The sequence below is a fragment of the Paramisgurnus dabryanus genome, chromosome 8 (genome assembly GCF_030506205.2).
Source record: "Paramisgurnus dabryanus chromosome 8, PD_genome_1.1, whole genome shotgun sequence".
NCBI lineage: Eukaryota > Metazoa > Chordata > Actinopteri > Cypriniformes > Cobitidae > Paramisgurnus > Paramisgurnus dabryanus.
Genome location: NC_133344.1, coordinates 39,867,417 through 39,889,386, shown reverse-complemented (window position 1 = coordinate 39,889,386; position 21,970 = coordinate 39,867,417). Strand labels below are relative to the sequence as shown.

The 21,970-nt window shown below is 42.6% G+C and overlaps 2 protein-coding genes and 8 non-coding genes across 10 annotated transcripts in view; all 10 read right to left on the bottom strand.

Annotated features, from left to right (window-relative positions):
* Positions 1 to 407: 407 nt before the first annotated feature.
* On the bottom strand, positions 408 to 481 carry trnan-guu (transfer RNA asparagine (anticodon GUU)). Its single transcript has one exon. It is a non-coding gene; the product is annotated as a tRNA-Asn (tRNA).
* A 1,180-nt stretch (positions 482 to 1,661) lies between these two features.
* trnan-guu (transfer RNA asparagine (anticodon GUU)) lies at positions 1,662 to 1,735 on the bottom strand. Its single transcript has one exon. It is a non-coding gene; the product is annotated as a tRNA-Asn (tRNA).
* A 1,180-nt stretch (positions 1,736 to 2,915) lies between these two features.
* On the bottom strand, positions 2,916 to 2,989 carry trnan-guu (transfer RNA asparagine (anticodon GUU)). Its single transcript has one exon. It is a non-coding gene; the product is annotated as a tRNA-Asn (tRNA).
* Positions 2,990 to 4,169: 1,180 nt separating this feature from the next.
* trnan-guu (transfer RNA asparagine (anticodon GUU)) lies at positions 4,170 to 4,243 on the bottom strand. Its single transcript has one exon. It is a non-coding gene; the product is annotated as a tRNA-Asn (tRNA).
* Positions 4,244 to 4,473: 230 nt separating this feature from the next.
* Positions 4,474 to 4,546, bottom strand: trnak-cuu (transfer RNA lysine (anticodon CUU)). The gene has a single exon. It is a non-coding gene; the product is annotated as a tRNA-Lys (tRNA).
* An 870-nt stretch (positions 4,547 to 5,416) lies between these two features.
* On the bottom strand, positions 5,417 to 5,490 carry trnan-guu (transfer RNA asparagine (anticodon GUU)). The gene has a single exon. It is a non-coding gene; the product is annotated as a tRNA-Asn (tRNA).
* Positions 5,491 to 5,747: 257 nt separating this feature from the next.
* Positions 5,748 to 5,820, bottom strand: trnak-cuu (transfer RNA lysine (anticodon CUU)). Its single transcript has one exon. It is a non-coding gene; the product is annotated as a tRNA-Lys (tRNA).
* Positions 5,821 to 6,696: 876 nt separating this feature from the next.
* trnan-guu (transfer RNA asparagine (anticodon GUU)) lies at positions 6,697 to 6,770 on the bottom strand. Its single transcript has one exon. It is a non-coding gene; the product is annotated as a tRNA-Asn (tRNA).
* Positions 6,771 to 9,234: 2,464 nt separating this feature from the next.
* Positions 9,235 to 11,136, bottom strand: LOC135770553 (claudin-4-like). The gene has a single exon (XM_065280209.1). It carries the CDS (start codon positions 11,053 to 11,055, stop codon positions 10,408 to 10,410), a length of 648 nt encoding a protein of 215 aa, XP_065136281.1. The 5' UTR covers positions 11,056 to 11,136; the 3' UTR covers positions 9,235 to 10,407.
* Positions 11,137 to 16,933: 5,797 nt separating this feature from the next.
* The window catches only part of LOC135771512 (claudin-4-like), a 28,406-nt gene continuing 23,369 nt past the window's right edge, over positions 16,934 to 21,970 (bottom strand). The window contains exon 2 of the mRNA XM_065281783.1: positions 16,934 to 17,777. Coding sequence (XP_065137855.1) covers positions 17,135 to 17,777 — 643 coding nt within the window. The 3' untranslated portion in view covers positions 16,934 to 17,134. The remainder of the gene's footprint in view (positions 17,778 to 21,970) is intronic.

The window sequence follows — 21,970 nt, the reverse complement described above, 5'->3', positions numbered from 1 at the left end:
GTGGCATGCGCACAACCACGTTAAAAATGACAGGCGACACACGAACCTTGTTGTGTAGTGTGAGCGCCACAGCACTTCAGTTAGTCTTCCATTCCTGCAGCGTGAGCTCTCGATAAGACAATATCCTCTTTCGGTCACACACGCAATTGGGGTTTCGGCGTAGGCTTGGATGTTGTCCTTTGGATGGCACAAAGGTTTGTCTTCAAACTGTTTTGCTCTTCCAGGTCATCGAGCTCTAAGACTCTGATCAGACAGTTCTGCAAATAAATCCTACAAAAACTGGGTGCAGTGGAACAAACGGAAGAGAAGACATTCTGGTCTTTCAGCCACTGACAGCGTGGTCGCCTCAACGGCTACAACAATGACACGAGGCTGTGGTGCTCTCCTGGGCACTGAAAAGCTTCCAGCGTCCCTGGGTGGGCTCGAACCACCAACCTTTCGGTTAACAGCCGAACGCGCTGACCGATTGCACCACAGAGACGGGTGAGAGAGCGGTGTTGGAGGGCGGTGGACGGATCAGAGGGCTGTTTGACAGCGAGAAACAAGGATAACGCGAAGAATGGAGTCTTAACTCTGTACATAGGAGCGCTTATTTCCTGGGAACCAACATTTGCCACAGAAATGCAAAGGGACGCCTCGGTCAGGATTTTCTTCAAGGTCCCGTGGCCTGGGGCTGCAATGTTAAGCTCCAACGAGGAAAAGCAGCTAACACACCCAACGTGGGGCTCGAACCCACGACCCTGAGATTAAGAGTCTCATGCTCTACCGACTGAGTTAGCCGGGCCTGACGCTGTCTCGTTTGCTGGCTGATCACAAGGCATTCTCCTCTTGAAGAAACAGCACAAACAGATGCCTTGCCTGTTGCACAGCTAAAGGCAAGCTCAGGCTACGTGGCTTCTGGCTGGAGTTTTCCATAGCAGGCAAAATAATTAAGGTCCGCTGCAAAACCTCTTACTCGCAGGCGAGTCTGTGCTCGTTGCAGATGCTGATGCTTGTTGTTTTTGAGCAGACCATCGATGTGATCCGGGCACATCTCGAGCAGTCACAGATGCTGCTTTTTTCTCAGACTTGTTTGATATTCTTGCCAGTGGATCTTGTAGAGGGTACAGCCGATCAAGGGTGCCGACGGTATAAATGGAAAAAGAGCGATCAAGTTCTCGCGTGAATTTACGAGGAAACGTTTTTGTCCATTGGTCGTGACTGCCACTTCACCGTTGGTCTTTTAGTTTGTGCGCCTCGTAAGCGGTGTGTTGTGTGGCATGCGCACAACCACATTAAAAATGACAGGTGACACACGAACCTTGTTGTGTAGTGTGAGCGCCACAGCACTTCAGTTAGTCTTCCATTCCTGCAGCGTGAGCTCTCGATAAGACAATATCCTTTTTCGGTCACGCACGCAATTGGGGTTTCGGCGTAGGCTTGGATGTTGTCCTTTGGATGGCACAAAGGTTTGTCTTCAAACTGTTTTGCTCTTCCAGGTCATCGAGCTCTAAGACTCTGATCAGAAAGTTCTGCAAATAAATCCTACAAAAACTGGGTGCAGTGGAACAACCGGAAGAGAAGCCAGTCTGGTCTTTAAGTCACCGACAGCGTGGTCGCCTCAACGGCTACAACAATGACACGAGGCTGTGGTGCTCTCTGGGGCACTGAAAAGCTTCCAGCGTCCCTGGGTGGGCTCGAACCACCAACCTTTCGGTTAACAGCCGAACGCGCTGACCGATTGCGCCACAGAGACGGGTGAGAGAGCGGTGTGGGAGGGCGGTGGACGGATCAGAGGGCTGTTTGACAGCGAGCAACAAGGATAACGCGAAGAATGGAGTCTTAACTGTGTACATAGGAGCGCTTATTTCCTGGGAACCAACATTTGCCACAGAAATGCTAAGGGACGCCTCGGTCAGGATTTTTTTCAAGGTCCCGTGGCCTGGGGCTGCAATGTTAAGCTCCAACGAGGAAAAGCAGCTAACACGCCCAACGTGGGGCTCGAACCCACGACCCTGAGATTAAGAGTCTCATGCTCTAAGGACTGAGCTAGCCGGGCCTGAAGCTGTGTCGTTTGCTGGCTGATCGCAAGGCGTTCCCTTCTTGAAGGAACAGCACAAACAGATGCCTTGCCTGTTGCACGGGTAAAGGCAAGCTCAGGCTATGTGGCTTCTGGCTGGAATTTTCCATAGCAGGCAGAATAATTAAGGTCCGCTGCAAAACCTCTTGCTCGCTGGCGAGTCTGTGCTCGTTGCAGATGCTGATGCTTGTTGTTTTTGAGCAGACCATCGATGTGTTCCGGGCACATCTCGAGCAGTCACAGATGCTGCTTTTTTCTCAGACCTGTTTGATATTCTTGCCAGTGGATCTTGTAGTGGGTCCAGCCGATCAAGGGTGCCGACGGTATAAACGGAGAAAGAGCGATCAAGTTCTCGCGTGAATTTACGAGGAAACGTTTTTGTCCATTGGTCATGACTGCCACTTCACCGTTGGTCTTTCAGTTTGTGCGCCTCGTAAGCGGTGTGTTGTGTGGCATGCGCACAACCACGTTAAAAATGACAGGCGACACACGAACCTTGTTGTGTAGTGTGAGCGCCACAGCACTTCAGTTAGTCTTCCATTCCTGCAGCGTGAGCTCTCGATAAGACAATATCCTCTTTCGGTCACACACGCAATTGGGGTTTCGGCGTAGGCTTGGATGTTGTCCTTTGGATGGCACAAAGGTTTGTCTTCAAACTGTTTTGCTCTTCCAGGTCATCGAGCTCTAAGACTCTGATCAGACAGTTCTGCAAATAAATCCTACAAAAACTGGGTGCAGTGGAACAAACGGAAGAGAAGACATTCTGGTCTTTCAGCCACTGACAGCGTGGTCGCCTCAACGGCTACAACAATGACACGAGGCTGTGGTGCTCTCCTGGGCACTGAAAAGCTTCCAGCGTCCCTGGGTGGGCTCGAACCACCAACCTTTCGGTTAACAGCCGAACGCGCTGACCGATTGCACCACAGAGACGGGTGAGAGAGCGGTGTTGGAGGGCGGTGGACGGATCAGAGGGCTGTTTGACAGCGAGAAACAAGGATAACGCGAAGAATGGAGTCTTAACTCTGTACATAGGAGCGCTTATTTCCTGGGAACCAACATTTGCCACAGAAATGCAAAGGGACGCCTCGGTCAGGATTTTCTTCAAGGTCCCGTGGCCTGGGGCTGCAATGTTAAGCTCCAACGAGGAAAAGCAGCTAACACACCCAACGTGGGGCTCGAACCCACGACCCTGAGATTAAGAGTCTCATGCTCTACCGACTGAGTTAGCCGGGCCTGACGCTGTCTCGTTTGCTGGCTGATCACAAGGCATTCTCCTCTTGAAGAAACAGCACAAACAGATGCCTTGCCTGTTGCACAGCTAAAGGCAAGCTCAGGCTCCGTGGCTTCTGGCTGGAGTTTTCCATAGCAGGCAAAATAATTAAGGTCCGCTGCAAAACCTCTTACTCGCAGGCGAGTCTGTGCTCGTTGCAGATGCTGATGCTTGTTGTTTTTGAGCAGACCATCGATGTGATCCGGGCACATCTCGAGCAGTCACAGATGCTGCTTTTTTCTCAGACTTGTTTGATATTCTTGCCAGTGGATCTTGTAGAGGGTACAGCCGATCAAGGGTGCCGACGGTATAAATGGAAAAAGAGCGATCAAGTTCTCGCGTGAATTTACGAGGAAACGTTTTTGTCCATTGGTCGTGACTGCCACTTCACCGTTGGTCTTTCAGTTTGTGCGCCTCGTAAGCGGTGTGTTGTGTGGCATGCGCACAACCACATTAAAAATGACAGGCGACACACGAACCTTGTTGTGTAGTGTGAGCGCCACAGCACTTCAGTTAGTCTTCCATTCCTGCAGCGTGAGCTCTCGATAAGACAATATCCTTTTTCGGTCACGCACGCAATTGGGGTTTCGGCGTAGGCTTGGATGTTGTCCTTTGGATGGCACAAAGGTTTATCTTCAAACTGTTTTGCTCTTCCAGGTCATCGAGCTCTAAGACTCTGATCAGACAGTTCTGCAAATAAATCCTACAAAAACTGGGTGCAGTGGATCAACCGAAAGAGAAGACTTTCTGTTCTTTCAGTCACCGACAGCGTGGTCGCCTCAACGGCTACAACAATGACACGAGGTTGTGGTGCTCTCCGGGGCACTGAAAAGCTTCCAGCGTCCCTGGGTGGGCTCGAACCACCAACCTTTCGGTTAACAGCCGAACGCGCTGACCGATTGCGCCACAGAGACGGGTGAGAGAGCGGTGTGGGAGGGCGGTGGACGGATCAGAGGGCTGTTTGACAGCGAGCAACAAGGATAACGCGAAGAATGGAGTCTTAACACTGTACATAGGAGCGCTTATTTCCTGGGAACCAACATTTGCCACAGAAATGCAAAGGGACGCCTCGGTCAGGATTTTCTTCAAGGTCCCATGGCCTGGGGCTGCAATGTTAAGCTCCAACGAGGAAAAGCAGCTAACACGCCCAACGTGGGGCTCGAACCCACGACCCTGAGATTAAGAGTCTCATGCTCTTCCGACTGAGCTAGCCGGGCCTGACGCTGTGTCGTTTGCTGGCTGATCGTTCCCTTCTTGAAGGAACAGCACAAACAGATGCCTTGCCTGTTGCACGGGTAAAGGCAAGCTCAGGCTATGTGGCTTCTGGCTGGAATTTTCCATAGCAGGCAGAATAATTAAGGTCCGCTGCAAAACCTCTTGCTCGCAGGCGAGTCTGTGCTCGTTGCAGATGCTGATGCTTGTTGTTTTTGAGCAGACCATCGATGTGATCCGGGCACATCTCGAGCAGTCACAGATGCTGCTATTTTCTCAGACCTGTTTGATATTCTTGCCAGTTGATCTTGTAGTGGGTCCAGCCGATCAAGGGTGCTGACGGTATAAACGGAGAAAGAGCGATCAAGTTCTCGTGTGAATTTACGAGGAAACGTTTTTGTCCATTGGTCGTGACTGCCACTTCACCGTTGGTCTTTCAGTTTGTGCGCCTCGTAAGCGGTGTGTTGTGTGGCATGCGCACAACCACGTTAAAAATGACAGGCGACACACGAACCTTGTTGTGTAGTGTGAGCGCCACAGCACTTCAGTTAGTCTTCCATTCCTGCAGCGTGAGCTCTCGATAAGACAATATCCTCTTTCGGTCACGCACGCAATTGGGGTTTCGGCGTAGGCTTGGATATTGTCCTTTGGATGGCACAAAGGTTTGTCTTCAAACTGTTTTGCTCTTCCAGGTCATCGAGCTCTAAGACTCTGATCAGAAAGTTCTGCAAATAAATCCTACAAAAACTGGGTGCAGTGGAACAACCGGAAGAGAAGCCAGTCTGGTCTTTCAGTCACCGACAGCGTGGTCGCCTCAACGGCTACAACAATGACACGAGGCTGTGGTGCTCTCCTGGGCACTGAAAAGCTTCCAGCGTCCCTGGGTGGGCTCGAACCACCAACCTTTCAGTTAACAGCCGAACGCGCTGACCGTTTGCGCCACAGAGACGGGTGAGAGAGCGGTGTGGGAGGGCGGTGGACGGATCAGAGGGCTGTTTGACAGCGATCAACAAGGATAACGCGAAGAATGGAGTCTTGACTGTGTACATAGGAGCGCTTATTTCCCTGGGAACCAACATTTGCCACAGAAATGCAAAGGGACGCCTCGGTCAGGATTTTCTTCAAGGTCCCGTGGCCTGGGGCTGCAATGTTAAGCTCCAACGAGGAAAAGCAGCTAACACGCCCAACGTGGAAAAGCAGCTAACACGCCCAACGTGGGGCTCGAACCCACGACCCTGAGATTAAGAGTCTCATGCTCTACCGACTGAGCTAGCCGGGCCTGACACTGTGTCGTTTGTTGGCTGATGGCAAGGCGTTCCCTTCTTGAAGGAACAGCACAAACAGATGCTTTGCCTGTTGCACGGGTAAAGGCAAGCTCAGGCTATGAGGCTTCTGGCTGGAATTTTCCATAGCAGGCAGAATAATTAAGGTCCGCTGCAAAACCTCTTGCTCGCTGGCGAGTCTGTGCTCGTTGCAGATGTTGATGCTTGTTGTTTTTGAGCAGGACATCGATGTGATCCGGGCACATCTCGAGCAGTCACAGATGCTGCTTTTTTCTCAGACCTGTTTGATATTCTTGCCAGTGGATCTTGTAGTGGGTCCAGCCGATCAAGGGTGCTGACGGTATAAACGGAGAAAGAGCGATCAAGTTCTCGCGTGAATTTACGAGGAAACGTTTTTGTCCATTGGTCGTGACTGCCACTTCACCGTTGGTCTTTCAGTTTGTGCGCCTCGTAAGCGGTGTGTTGTGTGGCATGCGCACAACCACGTTAAAAATGACAGGCGACACACAAACCTTGTTGTGTAGTGTGAGCGCCACAGCACTTCAGTTAGTCTTCCATTCCTGCAGCGTGAGCTCTCGATAAGACAATATCCTCTTTCGGTCATGCACGCAATTGGGGTTTCGGCGTAGGCTTGGATGTTGTCCTTTGGATGGCACAAAGGTTTGTCTTCAAACTGTTTGCTCTTCCAGGTCATCGAGCTCTAAGACTCTTATCAGACAGTTCTGCTAATAAATCCTACAAAAACTGGGTGCAGTGGAACAACCGGAAGAGAAGACATTCTGGTCTTTCAGTCACCGACAGCCTGGTCGCCTCAACGGCTTCAACAATGACACGAGGCTGTGGTGCTCTCCTGGGCACTGAAAAGCTTCCAACGTCCCTGGGTGGGCTCGAACCACCAACCTTTCGGTTAACAGCCGAACGCGCTGACCGATTGCGCCACAGAGACGGGTGAGAGAGCAGTGTGGGAGGGGGTGGACGGCTGTTTGACAGCGAGCAACAAGGATAACGCGAAGAATGGAGTCTTAACTCTGTACATAGGAGCGCTTATTTCCTGGGAACCAACATTTGCCACAGAAATGCAAAGGGACGCCTCGGTCAGAATTTTCTTCAAGGTCCGTGGCCTGGGGCTGCAATGTTAAGCTCCAACGAGGAAAAGTAGCTAACACGCCCAACGTGGGGCTCGAACCCACGTCCCTGAGATTAAGAGTCTCATGCTCTAAGGACTGAGCTAGCCGGGCCTGAAGCTGTATCGTTTGCTGGCTGATCGCAAGGCGTTCCCTTCTTGAAGGAACAGCACAAACAGATGCCTTGCCTGTTGCACAGCTAAAGGCAAGCTCAGGCTACGTGGCTTCTGGCTGGAGTTTTCCATAGCAGGCAAAATAATTAAGGTCCGCTGCAAAACCTCTTGCTCGCAGGCGAGTCTGTGCTCGTTGCAGATGCTGATGCTTGTTGTTTTTGAGCAGACCATCGATGTGATCCGGGCACATCTCGAGCAGTCACAGATGCTGCTATTTTCTCAGACCTGTTTGATATTCTTGCCAGTGGATCCTGTAGTGGGTCCAGCCGATCACGGATGCCGACGGTATAAACGGAGAAAGAGCGATCAAGTTCTCGCGTGAATTTCTGAGGAAACGTTGTTGTCCATTGGTCGTGACTGCCTCTTCACCCTTGGTCTTTCAGTTTGTGCGCCTCATAAGCGGTGTGTTGTGTGGCATGCACACAACCACGTTAAAAATGACAGACGACACGAACCTTGTTGTGTAGTGTGAGCGCCACAGCACTTCAGTTAGTCTTACATTCCTGTAGCGTGAGCTTTCAATAAGACAATATCCTCTTTCGGTCACGCATACAATTGGGTTTCGGCTTAGGCTTGGATGTTGTCCTTTGGATGGCATCAAGCAGTGCAGACATTACTGAACAATATTGATTGCTAGTTTTAAATGATGACACTTTTGCAGCTGAATTTGATTGCTGATGATTTGATGACTGACGATTTCATTGCATATTGTTGAATAGACAAGTTTGTTTAGTGTAGCATACTGAGGTCAAGCTTTAACAGCAGCATAAACTATGTGCATTGCCCTGAGATTCTTTGCGAGTGGCAATTTCCTTTACTTTATCAGGGATGCAGAGAATTTAGTGAACATTTTTGGAAAACTTAGTTTACCTGGCACTCAAAATGTTTTGTGAGGCTTCTGTAGTCTTTCTAAGACACTTAAAGGAATAGTCTACCCTATTGCCATATTAAACTATGTTATTACCTCATTTTAGACAAATTAATACATATCTATCTTTTTTCAATGCTTGCACTGTACAGAGCATCGTGAATGTGTTAGCATTTAGCCTAGACCCTTTCATTCCTATGGTACCAAACTTTTCCCTATTTAAAGACTGTTACATGAGGAGTTATACCAGTAAGTATGGTGCCACAAAATAAAACTTTTTTTGTACCATAGGAATGAATGGGGCTAGGCTAAATGCTACACATTCACAACGCGCTGTACAGTGCACGCATTGAAAAAAGATAGGTATGTATTAATTCGTCTAGGTTGAGGTAATAACATAGTTTAATATGGCAAAAGGGTAGACTATTCCTTTAAGACCCCGTATTTGCTATTGCATGTAGCCTACTTTATAATTGCTATTGAAGATCATGCATGTATGAACATATCAATAAGTGTCACCCAGGCTTCCTTAACATGATTTGTGCTATAGACCGCACACATGCCCCCACCAGGCCCCAATGAAGGGGATTGTGTTTACTGAAAGGGTGTTCACAGTATAAATGTGCAGGTAAGGTACTGTGAAGATTTTTAATATTTCAGATTAATAATGTGTTAATTAATAGATTTTATATGGTCTGGGACTCAATGGGCCACATCAACACACAAGTCTAATGGTCAGTATCATGACTAATACATTTTCAGGGTTATATAATAATACATTTTCATTATATGACTATGGTAAGGGAACATGCTTACTGTCGGGCTTACTGTATTACATAATTAATAACATACTTATGTTGGGCCTAAAATAACTGCATTTTTCCATTATACAGGTTATTACAACAGGATCCAGCTTGGGGACCCATTACAATGCAGCTCTAGCTTAGACAAGGGCATGCAATGAAATGACTTTTGTGCAAATAAAGAGAAGATCTCAGTGTCTGAAAAGTCTGAGGGTTGCATCAAACTTGTCCTGTGACATTATGTCCAGTCACATTATGCACAACTTGGAAAATAGAGGAGCCTTGTATTGGATGTGCAGCCTGATCCTCAGTCTGTGCACCTGTGCCAATATAGTGACAAAGCAGCATGAGACAGAAGTGTACATCACAATTTTTCATTATTTTTGAATTAAAGACAAGACAAACATGCTTTGGAAAATATGAATTTTATTTCACTTTTTTCTTTGTAGAGAAGTCAGTTATACCTGCCATAAGGGCAATTGTTAAGATGTTATGTACCGTCAAAAGTATTTCTCCGTGAGTTAGAACATGTACTAAAGTTTCTTCGAAGCAACAATGTCTTAGAAAAACTCTGACCTTTTCTTGCTAATGCATGCTCTAACAACTGCGCTTTGAGCATTATTTACCGGCTTTACCCATACAGCAAACAATACATTTCTCTGGCCAAGTTTTAAATATATGCTAAATACATTTTGTAGGAAGTAAAGCTTAATTAAATATATTTTTTAATATGAAATATATTTACTTTTAACCTTAATTTACTAATATGTAATTCAAAATGTATTTCAGGGGCAACAAATACATTTTTGATTTTACAACCCATATGGCAAAAAAAAAATGTTTTCTTAGCCAAAATATATTTTAAATATTTAAAGTTTTGTAACACAACCAAAATTTTTCTTCTAATGCGAGATGGATATATTTCCTTGGTTTGAAATATATGAGGGAAATATTAAAATATTTCAATAGTGGCCAAAAATGTATTGGTGAAAACTTTATTTTTGAAAACATACTCCAAAATATATTTCAGCAAATATATTTGTTTGGCCATTTTTATTTAAAAAATGTTGTGCAAATAAAACAAAACTACTACCTACTCTTAGTTGTGATTTTAATTCAAGTATTTGAATTTTAATATTTGAAGTTTTGTTGAAGTATTTGAAGAATTTGACCCATTATTTATAAATAATTGCCCATGCCAATATTTAGTAAGCAGGCACACAAAACAATGTATAATATATACAATACAGTTTAGGATTAAGAAGTAAAATGGTCCTAAAATTGCAAACTTTAAAAGAACACTGCATTTTACACAATGTGTATACAATAATGTGGACTACAAGATGAAGTTTGTGCTACTTGCCAACAGGCATATCACTAAAAGCCAAATATTGGCTGATATATCAATAACTATAAAGTATTTGTAAAGATGCCAATAAGAAAAAAGACGTAAACCTGGCAAATACAAAACCCTAAATCAGGAGTGAGAACAAAAGTTCTTCTGTGTTTGTCCAAGAATGAAAAACATCTATAAACAAAAATGTCTCAATAACTTCAATAGAAGCATTATCAGATAGACTTTATCAGATTTACTTGAATCAATCCATAAATGAAATTATGTATGAAGAGGGGTTTGTATAAATGAACTACTGTTTATGGTGTTGAGGGGATCCTGTACCCCAAGCTCTAAAGTTTGCGCCGGTCTCCTTTCCTTTCTTTGCTTCCGGACTTCTTTACAGCAAATAACGCTTAGCACTCCACCACCCACCAAAAGCAGTCCTGTACCCACCCAGCCAGTGTAAATCCCTGCTGCACATTCTTGTGTCAGGGAAACACTTATGTCCAAATCACCCTTTGTTAAATGTGTAGCCCATGACAGCACCACTATTAACACCAGTCCACCTATTACAAACCCCGGCCCAGAAGCCACTTTAAACAGCATGTTCTTCGGATATCTTATCCACCCTACTGGGTAAGCCGCAATGGCGAGGAATCCAATTCCTATAGACACGACGAGGAGGATTTTCCAGGTGTTGAAATGCTCGGTTAGAGACAGGAGAGACTGATAGAAAGTGCAGTGCAAGCTGCCAGTGCTGTGATGCTGCCAGTTTAGCCAAACTCCATCCCAGTATAATGGAAGTGTCGTGGTTGTGTTGTCTGCCGTTCCGCTTACGTTCCACATGGGCAAAAACCTTGTGAGAATAGTGCAAAACCAGCCTGCACTAGCAAGTCCAAAGCCAAAGAGCTCAATTTTTGTATCCATGTTTGTGTCTATTTAGTAGAGCCGAGCGGGACCATATAATAGCGTGTGAACCAGCTGTACTGCATTCCTGCTTTGGGTGGAGACGCACTGTGGTTAAAAGGTTGAGGATCCTTTTGTGTGTGTACCATGGTTTCATAACAATTCCCATTTCGTCACATGATCAAATATGAAGAGGGATCTGTAAACATAGACCAGTATTAAAAAGGTGACTTCACCAAATCAAAATAATTCCAATATTTAAAATAATGCATATTCTCTAGTGAATTTTTTTTACAATAATACCAATACAAATAAAGTATTTTTAGAAATCTTATCCAACTGAAAAGTATGAACATGAAAAGTATGAGCATGTACAGCACTCGATATTTAGTTGGGGCTCTTTTGCCTGAATTAGCTTTGGCACTGTGTGCAGGTGCCAAGTCCTGTTGGAAAATTAAATCTGCATCTCCATAAAGTTGGTCAGCAGCAGGAAGTATATGGCTGCGTTAACCTTAGACCTCAGTAAACGAAGTGGACCAAGACCAGCAGATGACATGGCACCACAAACCATCACCGACTGTTGAAACTTTACACTGGACATCAAGCCACGTGGATTGTGTGCCTCTCCTCTCTTCCTCCACACTCTGGGAAATGCAAAATTTACTTTCATCAGAGAACATAATTTTGGACCACTCAGCAGCAGTCCAGTCCTTTTGGAAGGCGAGAAGCTTCTGATGCTGTCTGTTGTTCAAGAGTGGCTTGACACAATGCATGCGACAGCTAAAACCCATGTCTTGCATACGTCTGTGTGTAATAGTTCTTGAAGCACTGACTCCAGCTGCAGTCCATGCTTTGTTAATCTTCCCCACATTTTTAAATGGGTTTTGTTTTGCAATCCACTTCAAAGTGCGGTTATCCCTATTGGTTGTACACTTTTTTCTACCACATCTTTTCCTTCCCTTCGCCTCTATATTAATGTGCTTGCCTTGGACAGAAAGCTCTGTGAACAGCCAGCCTCTTTTCCAATGATCTTTTGTGTCTTGCCCTCATTGTGCAAGGTGTCAATGTTCGTTGGCAGCAGTCTTCCCCATGATTGTATAGCCTACAGAACTAGACTGAAGCTGTGTCTGAAACTGATCCCTATCCACTATATAGTGCACTATATCGAGTGTCAGACATTTTGTAGTGGTGTCCGAAACCTAAGTGAACAACTTCATTCCCTACATTCATTCACTACTTTTTACCCACACTGCATTCTGATTTTGAGGGTACATTCGATGTACACTCGCCCACTCATATTTCCCATGATGCAACGGGAGACGATTCAAGCGTAACTTGAATCAGCTGAAGGATACTGTAAACACCAAACATTTAGGTATATACACTTTTGTTACTTCTTGTTGTCAGTTATTTTCTACTTTTTGAAAATAAACAAATGAAAAAAAAATTGTGATATCTTTTATTTAAAATCTAATACAAATTTTTATTAAACAATAAATAAACAGCAGTTAATAAATATGATAAGCAGTTGTTTTGCTCTCTTGATTATCAACTAATACAATAAACATGACAAATGTGAAAAACAGTAAGAAAGTAAACTTTACCATTTCATAGTACAATCAATAGCCACACAGGTGTTTATGATGAATCTCTCCGACAGTTCTCTGACACATGATATTTACGTTTGTGTCTGAAATCGCTCACTCATTTTCATTTGCTTCTTCCCCATATAGTGGACTCAATTGTCATTCCCCATATAGGGAATAGTGAATGAGTGAACGAGGGAACGGTTTCAGACTGAGCTCCAGAGACCATTTAAAGGCCTTTGCAGGTTTTTTGAGTTAAAGGTAGGGGTTCACATTTTGAAAATGCCAACGGTAGTCGCCTAGCAATGAAATCACGATCCTATCCCACCTTCCAGTTAAATTGCCATCCAAAGTCACGCTTTTTTCCAAAACACATAAACATGCACAGATCAGACGTCCACATCTCATGTCTCATTCACCAGTGAGAAAACTTTGCAGTACAAAGTGAATAACATTACCAAAATAACCAACATAAACAACTGGTTTATATCAGAATTAGTTAAAGCACACTTTCGCTTGTGTAGACGTAGTAACTATATTGTTACGCTAATCCGTAAACGAACACAAATTTCATAAGCAACACAATGTTTCCTCAAAGTAGAATATCTAAATCCATCTCAATACAAACATATCTCGTACCTACCTTACCAAAATAAACAGTGCAACGACCCTTTCAGACCCTTTGCCTCCTGCAGCTGTTTGCATCTCATAGTAAAGCAGTAAAGTTACCGTTGTTAATTTGGGTTTTCGTTCTTTGCTGATCCAGGCAGTTTTTGCTGTTTTTGTTATAAAAGATGTATTTCGTTTTGTTGCTCCTGTGCAGGTTGTCAATTCAGCAGAAAAGTTTGCCATTCTCGCTGTTTACAGACAGGAGGTGAGTGCACCTGAACGTGCTGATGACGTATGGTGTCTGCGTGGACTCGCTGCACGGTGGGCATTCAAATTACGCTTACGTATGACGGACAAAAAAGGCAACTGCCGTTCAGACTGAACTCTATAATTGGTTGAACAGTTTTTGGTCCTACGCCTTTCACAGATTACAAAAATCTACAAATAAATTTAAACAACTTAACACAGTGATTGCTATCTTTTAACCAGCATAACTAAAATATTTCAGGATCAAACCTTTAATTAGCTTATTAGAGTGTGTCTTCAATATTGAACCTTTTTACAATATTCTAATTTTCTGAAATACTGTATTTGGGATTTTCCTTAGTTGTCAGTTATAATCATCAAAATGAAAAGAAATAAACATTTGAAATATTTCAGTCTGTGTGTAATGCATGAATATAATACACAAGTGTCACTTTTTGAATGAATTGAAATCGAAGTGAAATAAATACAAATTTAGATAATATTCTAATTATATGACCAGCACCTGTATATATAATTTATATTTTCCACAAAAACTTTTTGTTGTTGCACTTGCATTGTAGGCAATTCCGCACATCAACTGGAGTTGTGTTAGGACATTCTGCCATAACGGCATCTATAAGCAAAAACAAAATACTTCAGTTCATACCACACACAAACAACATTGGTTTTCATCAAAAGAAAGCTACATCTAAGACATGATTACCGCACCTTGAGGATAACATTTAAATATTTGTAAATCTCCAAGAATAGTGGAAAGCTTTAAAGAAAGTCTACAGAATATACCACAGTAACAATTACAAGCAACTATATTGGGACTGCAGCAATCAAACCAAAATTACATCTTACCTGTTATGACATGCACCTTTTCCTTATCAAGTTGCTTTTCTGGTGTGGTCACATGGGGGTCCGTTTCCAGAACAACGACGTAACTAACTGCTAAGCAATCATATTATGATGCATAGTTGGAGAAAACTTCCTTGTCAAGACTAGGGTGGCCATTCTTGCCAGTTCCGCCGGACACGTCCTGAACAGGATTTCAGGTGCGTTCTCTGGAAGTCGTGTTGCTCGACCGCAGCGGAACTGGCATGAATGGCCGCCCTAGTCAAGACCTTGTTTCCCGAAAACATATTATAAAACGGGCAGTTCTGGTCCTTCATTCTGATTGGTTGAAACACGTTCTAAGTAAGGAATAATTGATGACGGGCCATTGAATTATAAGAAAATAATGCACACCCAAGGTGATAAAGCTTTTACACCATGGTTGTCCATTATTTTTAAATAATTCAAAGGACCGCAGTCAGTTATTTCGCTTATACCACGGTTACCACAAACATTGCTCTGGTGCCTATTTTTAAGACATTTATAAGGTTAGTTGTGCGGTTTAAAGAAAAGTAATCAACACCCATGGAATATTTCTCAGCCAATCAGAATAAAGCATTTAACAGACTTGTGGTATAATATTAAATTATTAAATGGATGCTGCATGATGTGAAGAATAAAAGCACTCATACACCAACCGGTAATCCTAACCAATAAATGCTTTAATTCTTAATAAATCAATATATTTATAATAATAATAAACAAATAAACAAACATATTTTGGAATCTTACTTTAAATTATCTTGTTCATGCTTTAATATTTATATATTTATAAAGAATTGTGCTGCACAAGATTTTCTCATCTTGTGTGTCATATATTTTGTGTGAAACTTTTTGTGCTGCCTTTTTTGGGCAGGATGCCTTAAAAGAGATTTATGTCTCAGTGGGACTATTCTTGGTAAAATAAGTATAAATAAATAAAATAAAAAACACGTCATTACCATATGAATGTGATAAGAAAACGAAGAAAAGTGAGGTCGGCAAAAGGCGGATTGGAATCAAAAGCCAATTCCATGAGCCATATGCTTTACAGCCTGCACCACTAAAGCTGTTACACTGAAACGTCCCTTTGACTTCATTCTCAAAACACTGGACTTAAAGGAGCTGTCCGCAGTGTTTCTACTTAAACTAATCTCTTTTCAATTGCCTTTGTGTGAAGGGGTTGTATTCTCACATTAAAATGATCCACTTTGCGGGTTTTGCTATTACCTCTGATTTTTTGATTTATTATTTTTATGTGAAAGTACCGGGCCGGATTTGGCGCGAAATCCAGTGACGTCACCTGCATGCGCGCTCCCGAGCCTCTCGCTTCGTCTACTGACTTTACGCTCAACAGCGACGACACTGTCTGATAACAGACTGAAACGACCTGCTCCCAGCACAACCTCCACATATTGTGAAGAAAAAAGTTATCTGCTGAACCTCGTAAGGCCAAACGTGAATCGGATCAACTTCGGACAAAAACACGGATTAACATTGGCAGGGCATTTGAATTATGGAGAAACCTCCGCTTTGTTTTGGGTATAAAAATGGATCCGGAGTTGGCTTTCATCCTTTTGGACAGGTAAGCTAACATTACTACAAAGCATGTCAAATATATTTCGATTATGTGCTTTAGTTTTTTAGATGTTGTTTCGGTTTGCTAGCCTTCGCTTTAGCATGTTTGCCCAGCCGTCGTCGATCGATGACGTAAAACTGCGGACGCGTTTGTTTGCGTGCGTTCGCTTTTTAAAAGTCTTTAAACTCGTACAGTCTGACATTGATGGAAACTGAGATTATACAGTGTGACATGGACTTAACTACGATATTGATCATGCAGTGTGGCAAGCAACAACCCTAAAGGACTATTTAAAATAGCACAGTATATACCGGGCTTTACTGTTATACTGAAATTTTTCAGTGTAGTTCACTAATCGTTTTCGTTATCTTACCGTAAATTTACCTACGTAACACCACATTACATAGGCTAAATGCAGTCAATTAAACGTTGCAGTGGGAGTTTACCTGAGTTTCCAGCATGTTGTGCGATGCTTTCTCCGGTGTGTTACATCTCAGTCTGGCCGTCGCTCATGAGTTCGAGCACGCGCTTGTAAACGTATTGGTTGCGATCTAAAACATCACCGCTAGAGGCTGCTGTAAACTACATACAGTGCCTTTAATTCTTAAATTTTCATTATTATTCTCAGAATTGTGGCATAACTAATATTTATAAAAGATTTTTCAACAAAAGAGTAAATCAACTTATTAAAAGGAAATATATCGAGCAAAGTCTCGCAAATATAAGATTTTTATCATTTGGTAATACAATGCTTTCAAAGATTTCAGACCTACCAATGAGATACTCAGAACAATTTTGATCTGGTTTAGGGTTTTTATTAAAAGATCAGTACAAACAAAACATCACATCCAGACCAAAGTTCATCTGCTTTAAATAATCTTCATAACAGTGATATATGCAGGGTTTGAAATGAGGGGTTGGCCTGGGGGGGATTTCATACATATAAATGTGTTTGTGTTGTCACTGATGCACAAATCAACATCAACTGTTTGGCCGTTTATGCTCAACAGTATAATAAAGCTTAAAAAAGCTAAACTATACATGTATATACATAAAAAGAAACATCAAATTAAACTGTAAAGCTGTAAAAAACCTTGTCTCATAATGTGAGGAAGGATGCATTTGAAATGTTTACAAAGATATCTTGACAATAACAAATGCAAAACTCAAAAACATGATTTTGTGTGTCACCTGCTGTAAGTCAAACATAGTTTTTTATGGCATAGCTGCTGTGGGTGCTGGACTTTGTTAGTGTATACCTTGGTAAATAGTTGACCCTTTCTGGTGGGCAACTTGTGCATAGAACCGCTCCACCAATGAACAGAAACCCTGCAGTTACCCAGCCCACATAAAGGGCCGCCCCCATCTCCCTCTTTAATGCTTCGTGTACTATGGGATTACGAAAGTCTCTTATAACAGAGTTGGCTGTCCAAGACACAGGAATGACGGTAGTCAGTCCAGACAGAATGAAGGTAATCCCAGATACCACTACAATCCTTGCTTTGGCACGCGGGTTAACTAGGCAGTTAGTGCACTCGGCTCCGACCAGGAAAATAAGGAAAGCCAGGAAGGCCAAAGCCATGGTGGTGACCACCAGCCCACGTGCAGCCTGCAAGGATGGGTCCAAATCCAGCAGCGCATCATACAGTTTACACTGCATCTGACCTGTGCGTTCATATACGCAGGTCATCCACAGTCCTTCCCAGAAGACCTGTGCCACGACGATGTTTGTGCCGATAAAGGCGGTTACCTTCCACATGGGCAGGGCACAGATGATGATGGTCCCTGCGAAGCCAATCATTGAAAGTGTGATTCCCAGGACCTGCAGAGCCATGAAGAGGAGCCTATAGAAATAATAAACATAGATCTTTAGTATCATCTTTTTTATATAAAAAAATCTTGCAGACAATTTAGTGATATTAATTTAATAATATGTTAGACATTTACTTATACAGATACAGTGGCAGCCGTTAACTTTTCTTCTGAGGGGGCGATTTCAAAATATGTGAGCAAATGTGAGCATCTCTTTTATCATAACCATTGGTGGCTAGTGACTTCTTTATTCGAGGGCGCTTGGTGCGAAGTTCATCCCAACATGTGTGTGGTTCATAATTTCAAAGTATGTGTTCTGCCCATCGAGTGATCCTATGTGCATCACGTGTCTTGTCAGAATAAGTGCCTGCTCCAGACGCGTCTAAATGGTTTATGACAAAAGAGACGCTGGCGTTTGCCAGATACTCGCATAATCTCATGCGTAATCAGAGTTTACTGTTAAGGGAGTGTCTCGTGTGTATTTGTGAATGTAAGCGTCCCTTTTATCATAAACGGTTTTGACGCGTGTGCAGCAGGCATTTATTTTGACAAAACACGTGATGCACATGGTTTACAGGACGCAACAAACACATATTTTGAAAACGCTAGCAACACACATGACACTCCGAACACATATTTTGAATTTGCACCCCTCGAATGAGCAGTCACGAGCCGCCACTGTCATAAACCCCTTTGAAGCGTCTCCAGCAGGCACGTATTTGACATAAGTTCACATGACGCGCCGAACACATTTTTTTAACGATGAGCCACACGCATGATGGGCTACATACATGTTGTGAAGAGCATTGCATCGTGTGCCCTCGAAAAATAAGTCACTGGTCTCCACTGTACAGATAGTACTGCTAACATATATCTTACGGAAAAGTTTTAGTGATAGATTTTAAAGCTTTAAAGTTGTAGTTTAAAGGCAGTGTAAAACATAGCACAAACCAGCAGCCGACCATACAAATTTTGTCATATTAGTGTTTTTTATTTGTCATAAACATTTTTTATAGAATTTAAAAAAATACTACACTCACACATATTCGTGTTATATATAAATATTGTAAATCAATGTATTTCTTGAGTATTAATTAAGAAAAATCACAGCTCTTTGCCTCTAACTTAACCTATTTCAATGGCTCACTATGAGCTTCCAAGAACTAACTAACTACAGTCTCCATGAATCACGTGATGGTCAAGCTTTTAGTACTTCTATTGTCACTTCTATAGCCCACTTAAATCAGATTACTTAAACATTATTAACTACCATAAAAATGTTAGTGCAAACCCTAGATTGTTTAAAACATTTAAAATTGTTGTAATTTCAGTAAAATAAAGACTTTTTTCTATTCTAAGGCTATTCTCGTCTTACTTTCATGAACCCAGTCTCATGTAGTAATGGGATTTATTAGCCTGGTTAGCCAGACCTACATCAAGATGTAAGGTCTGGCAACTCTTCACACAAACGGCTCAATGCAAGGGGCGGGATATAAGGTTGTCCCTCAAAATGCCTCTGCACGCAATAGGATAGCGCTATGACGGATCAGAGCAACGAAGAAGGTGACGTAGTTACCGTAACCAGTCGGCAAAACTCCAAACACATCTTTCTTGCTTAAAAAGGACTTCAGTAGGGTTTATTTGCTCTTCTCTCAAAGAAAAACATAAGTCTAAGTCCTCCAGAGTCGCGGCCAAAGCTGTTCGCCAGCAGCAGCAGCCATTCTCTGTTTTCAAGTAGGAACCGTTGCAGCTCTGTCGTCATCATGTTAAGCCCGCCCCACAGACGCTACACACGATGTGATTGGCCTGACCAAATTTTGGTTTTTGGAGCTGTTAAGTGTATTGTGAGTGCCTAGACTAAACCCTGGCAGCAAATATATTTTGCGGCCGCTAGGGTGCGTCTAGATTTCTAGGCTAGGGATTTATGGCTCTTTGAGGGGAACCGGATCTTGGCGATCCGTTCCTTTCAAAGAACGGCTCTTTTGGCTCTTTTAAAATATTTAGTCAGTTTTAAGAAGCCAGCTTGGGGGCATCTCAGTTTATCCTGGAAATAATCACTGGGAGGAATGATGAGGTGAGATATGTAGTCAAATAATTAAAACTCACACACCAATATCTGAGTTTGAATTATTCTAAAATATTGATTATTACCTCATTTGTCATGTGTAGACTATATTCCATAGGGTTGCACAACATCCCTCTGCTTAGACAGTGACATCACTATTTTGGATTTACCTTTAGTACAAAGTGTGTGTACGGGTAAAGCTCCGTTGACTTATGTTATTCATACAATACAATACAAAGCCGACTGCAATGAATTTTGTGTGCAAAACAGCTTTTACTACAAACACTTACCCAAATTAGAATAAATAAAATGGAAATGTCTACATACAGTCCACTATTACTACTGTAAACTTTGCAAATAGGACATCAACCCCTTCAGGTCTTAAATGAACAATAACAAAGTGGGCTGCAATGAATGTCTGTGCAAAACAGCTTTTGGTGAAAAAATTCTATACAAGAACAGTATCACAAAAGAACATTTTGATAGATAACAAAAAATATTTAAAGTATTAGAGATATACTGTGGATAAAATTTGAATAAATAAAATTGAAATGTCTACGTACAGTCCACTATTACTACTATAACTACTGTACAATTTGCAAATAAGTCAAATTAACTTTGCGCCCCTCCCCCTATAACTGTTCTGTCTCGCCGAGGAGCTAATTTGTGTGTATCTGTGAAACACGCATAGGAAAAAAAGAACGACAGAAAGAACGGCTCCCCTCCAGCCGCGACTCGGCTCCCATCGTTCATGTTTATGAGCCGTTCAAAAGAATCGGATCGTTCGCGAACGTCACAACTGTAGTCTCATGTCTAGTTTCGTTTTGCGGAGTGTCTTTTCCCACCCCGAGAAAAAATATCTTTGTTTTTTGTTATGAAATTTAAAAGGTATTTAAAAAACACATGGGCATTTGCACACTGGACTATAAAATTGGATTTCATTGTCGATATAGGTCTTTAATCTAAAGGGCGATTTATAGTTGTGCGTAGGTCCTACGGCGTAGCAGCGGCGGCGTAGGTTCCGCGTCGGTTTTCATTTATACTTGTGCGTCGCCGTCCGCGTCGACGTGCAAACACACGCGAAACCGCTGGTTGGCAGTAATCACGCGTGTAACCACAGAAGCAGCAGAAGTCGTCACAGAAGAAGAAGCTAAGCAAGTTAACCCACAAACGAAGAAAAAATAGCAACTTGTTGTGTATAATTTGAGAAGACCAGCAATGATGGTAGTAAATAAACAGCGACTTATGTTTCAGTTTGAGTTAAATCACTCCTCAACTTGGCTCATCTTTGTTTTCACCGTCTCAAACAGAAATACCTATGACGCAGTTTTTTTACCTGACGGGAGGGGTTCTGGTGGACCAATCACAGCGCTTACGGTCCGCGTAGAGCCGACGCGCTGTTAGAAATTTTGTGAGGTGCGCGTCAGGCTACGCAGAGCTACGCACAGGCTACGGATAGCCTACGCCGTAGCTACGCCGTAGGACCTACGCACGACTATAAATCGCCCTTTAGTCGTAATGGTCTTAAAAAGGTCTTAAAGGGATAGTTCACTTTAAAATGAAAATTCTGTCATCATTTACTCATCCTCATGTTGTTCTAAACCTGTATGAATTTATTTTTTTCTGATATTTTGAGAAATGATGGTAAACACACAGCAGATAGTGTCCATTGACTTATATAGAAGTAATAAAAAAATATGATGGAATTTAATGGGTACTTTTGGGTATCATTTATCACATTGCTTCCAAAATATTTTTTTCCTACTATGAAAGTCAATGTTCACTAATCTGCTGTGTGTTTACCATCATTTCTCAAAATGTCTTCTTTTGTGTTCATCAGAAAAAAGAAATTCATACAGGTTTAGAACAACATAAGGATGAGTAAATGATTTTAAGGTGAACTATCCCTTTAAAAAGTCTTAAATTTGACTTTGTGAAATAACCTGCAGAAACCCTGGCCTTTAACAGCAGAGAGATTTTCTTCCACTAGTAGGCAGTAAAGTACAATACAGAAACACTAAATGCTTCAGATGATGATGAGCAGCAGTGACGCATTGTTCAACTGTTACAAATGTGTTTGACCTTGAGCAAAACAGATACTGACTGAGAAAGATATTTCTCGACAGAGAGCTTCTTTATGGATGTCTGTCATACTTTCTC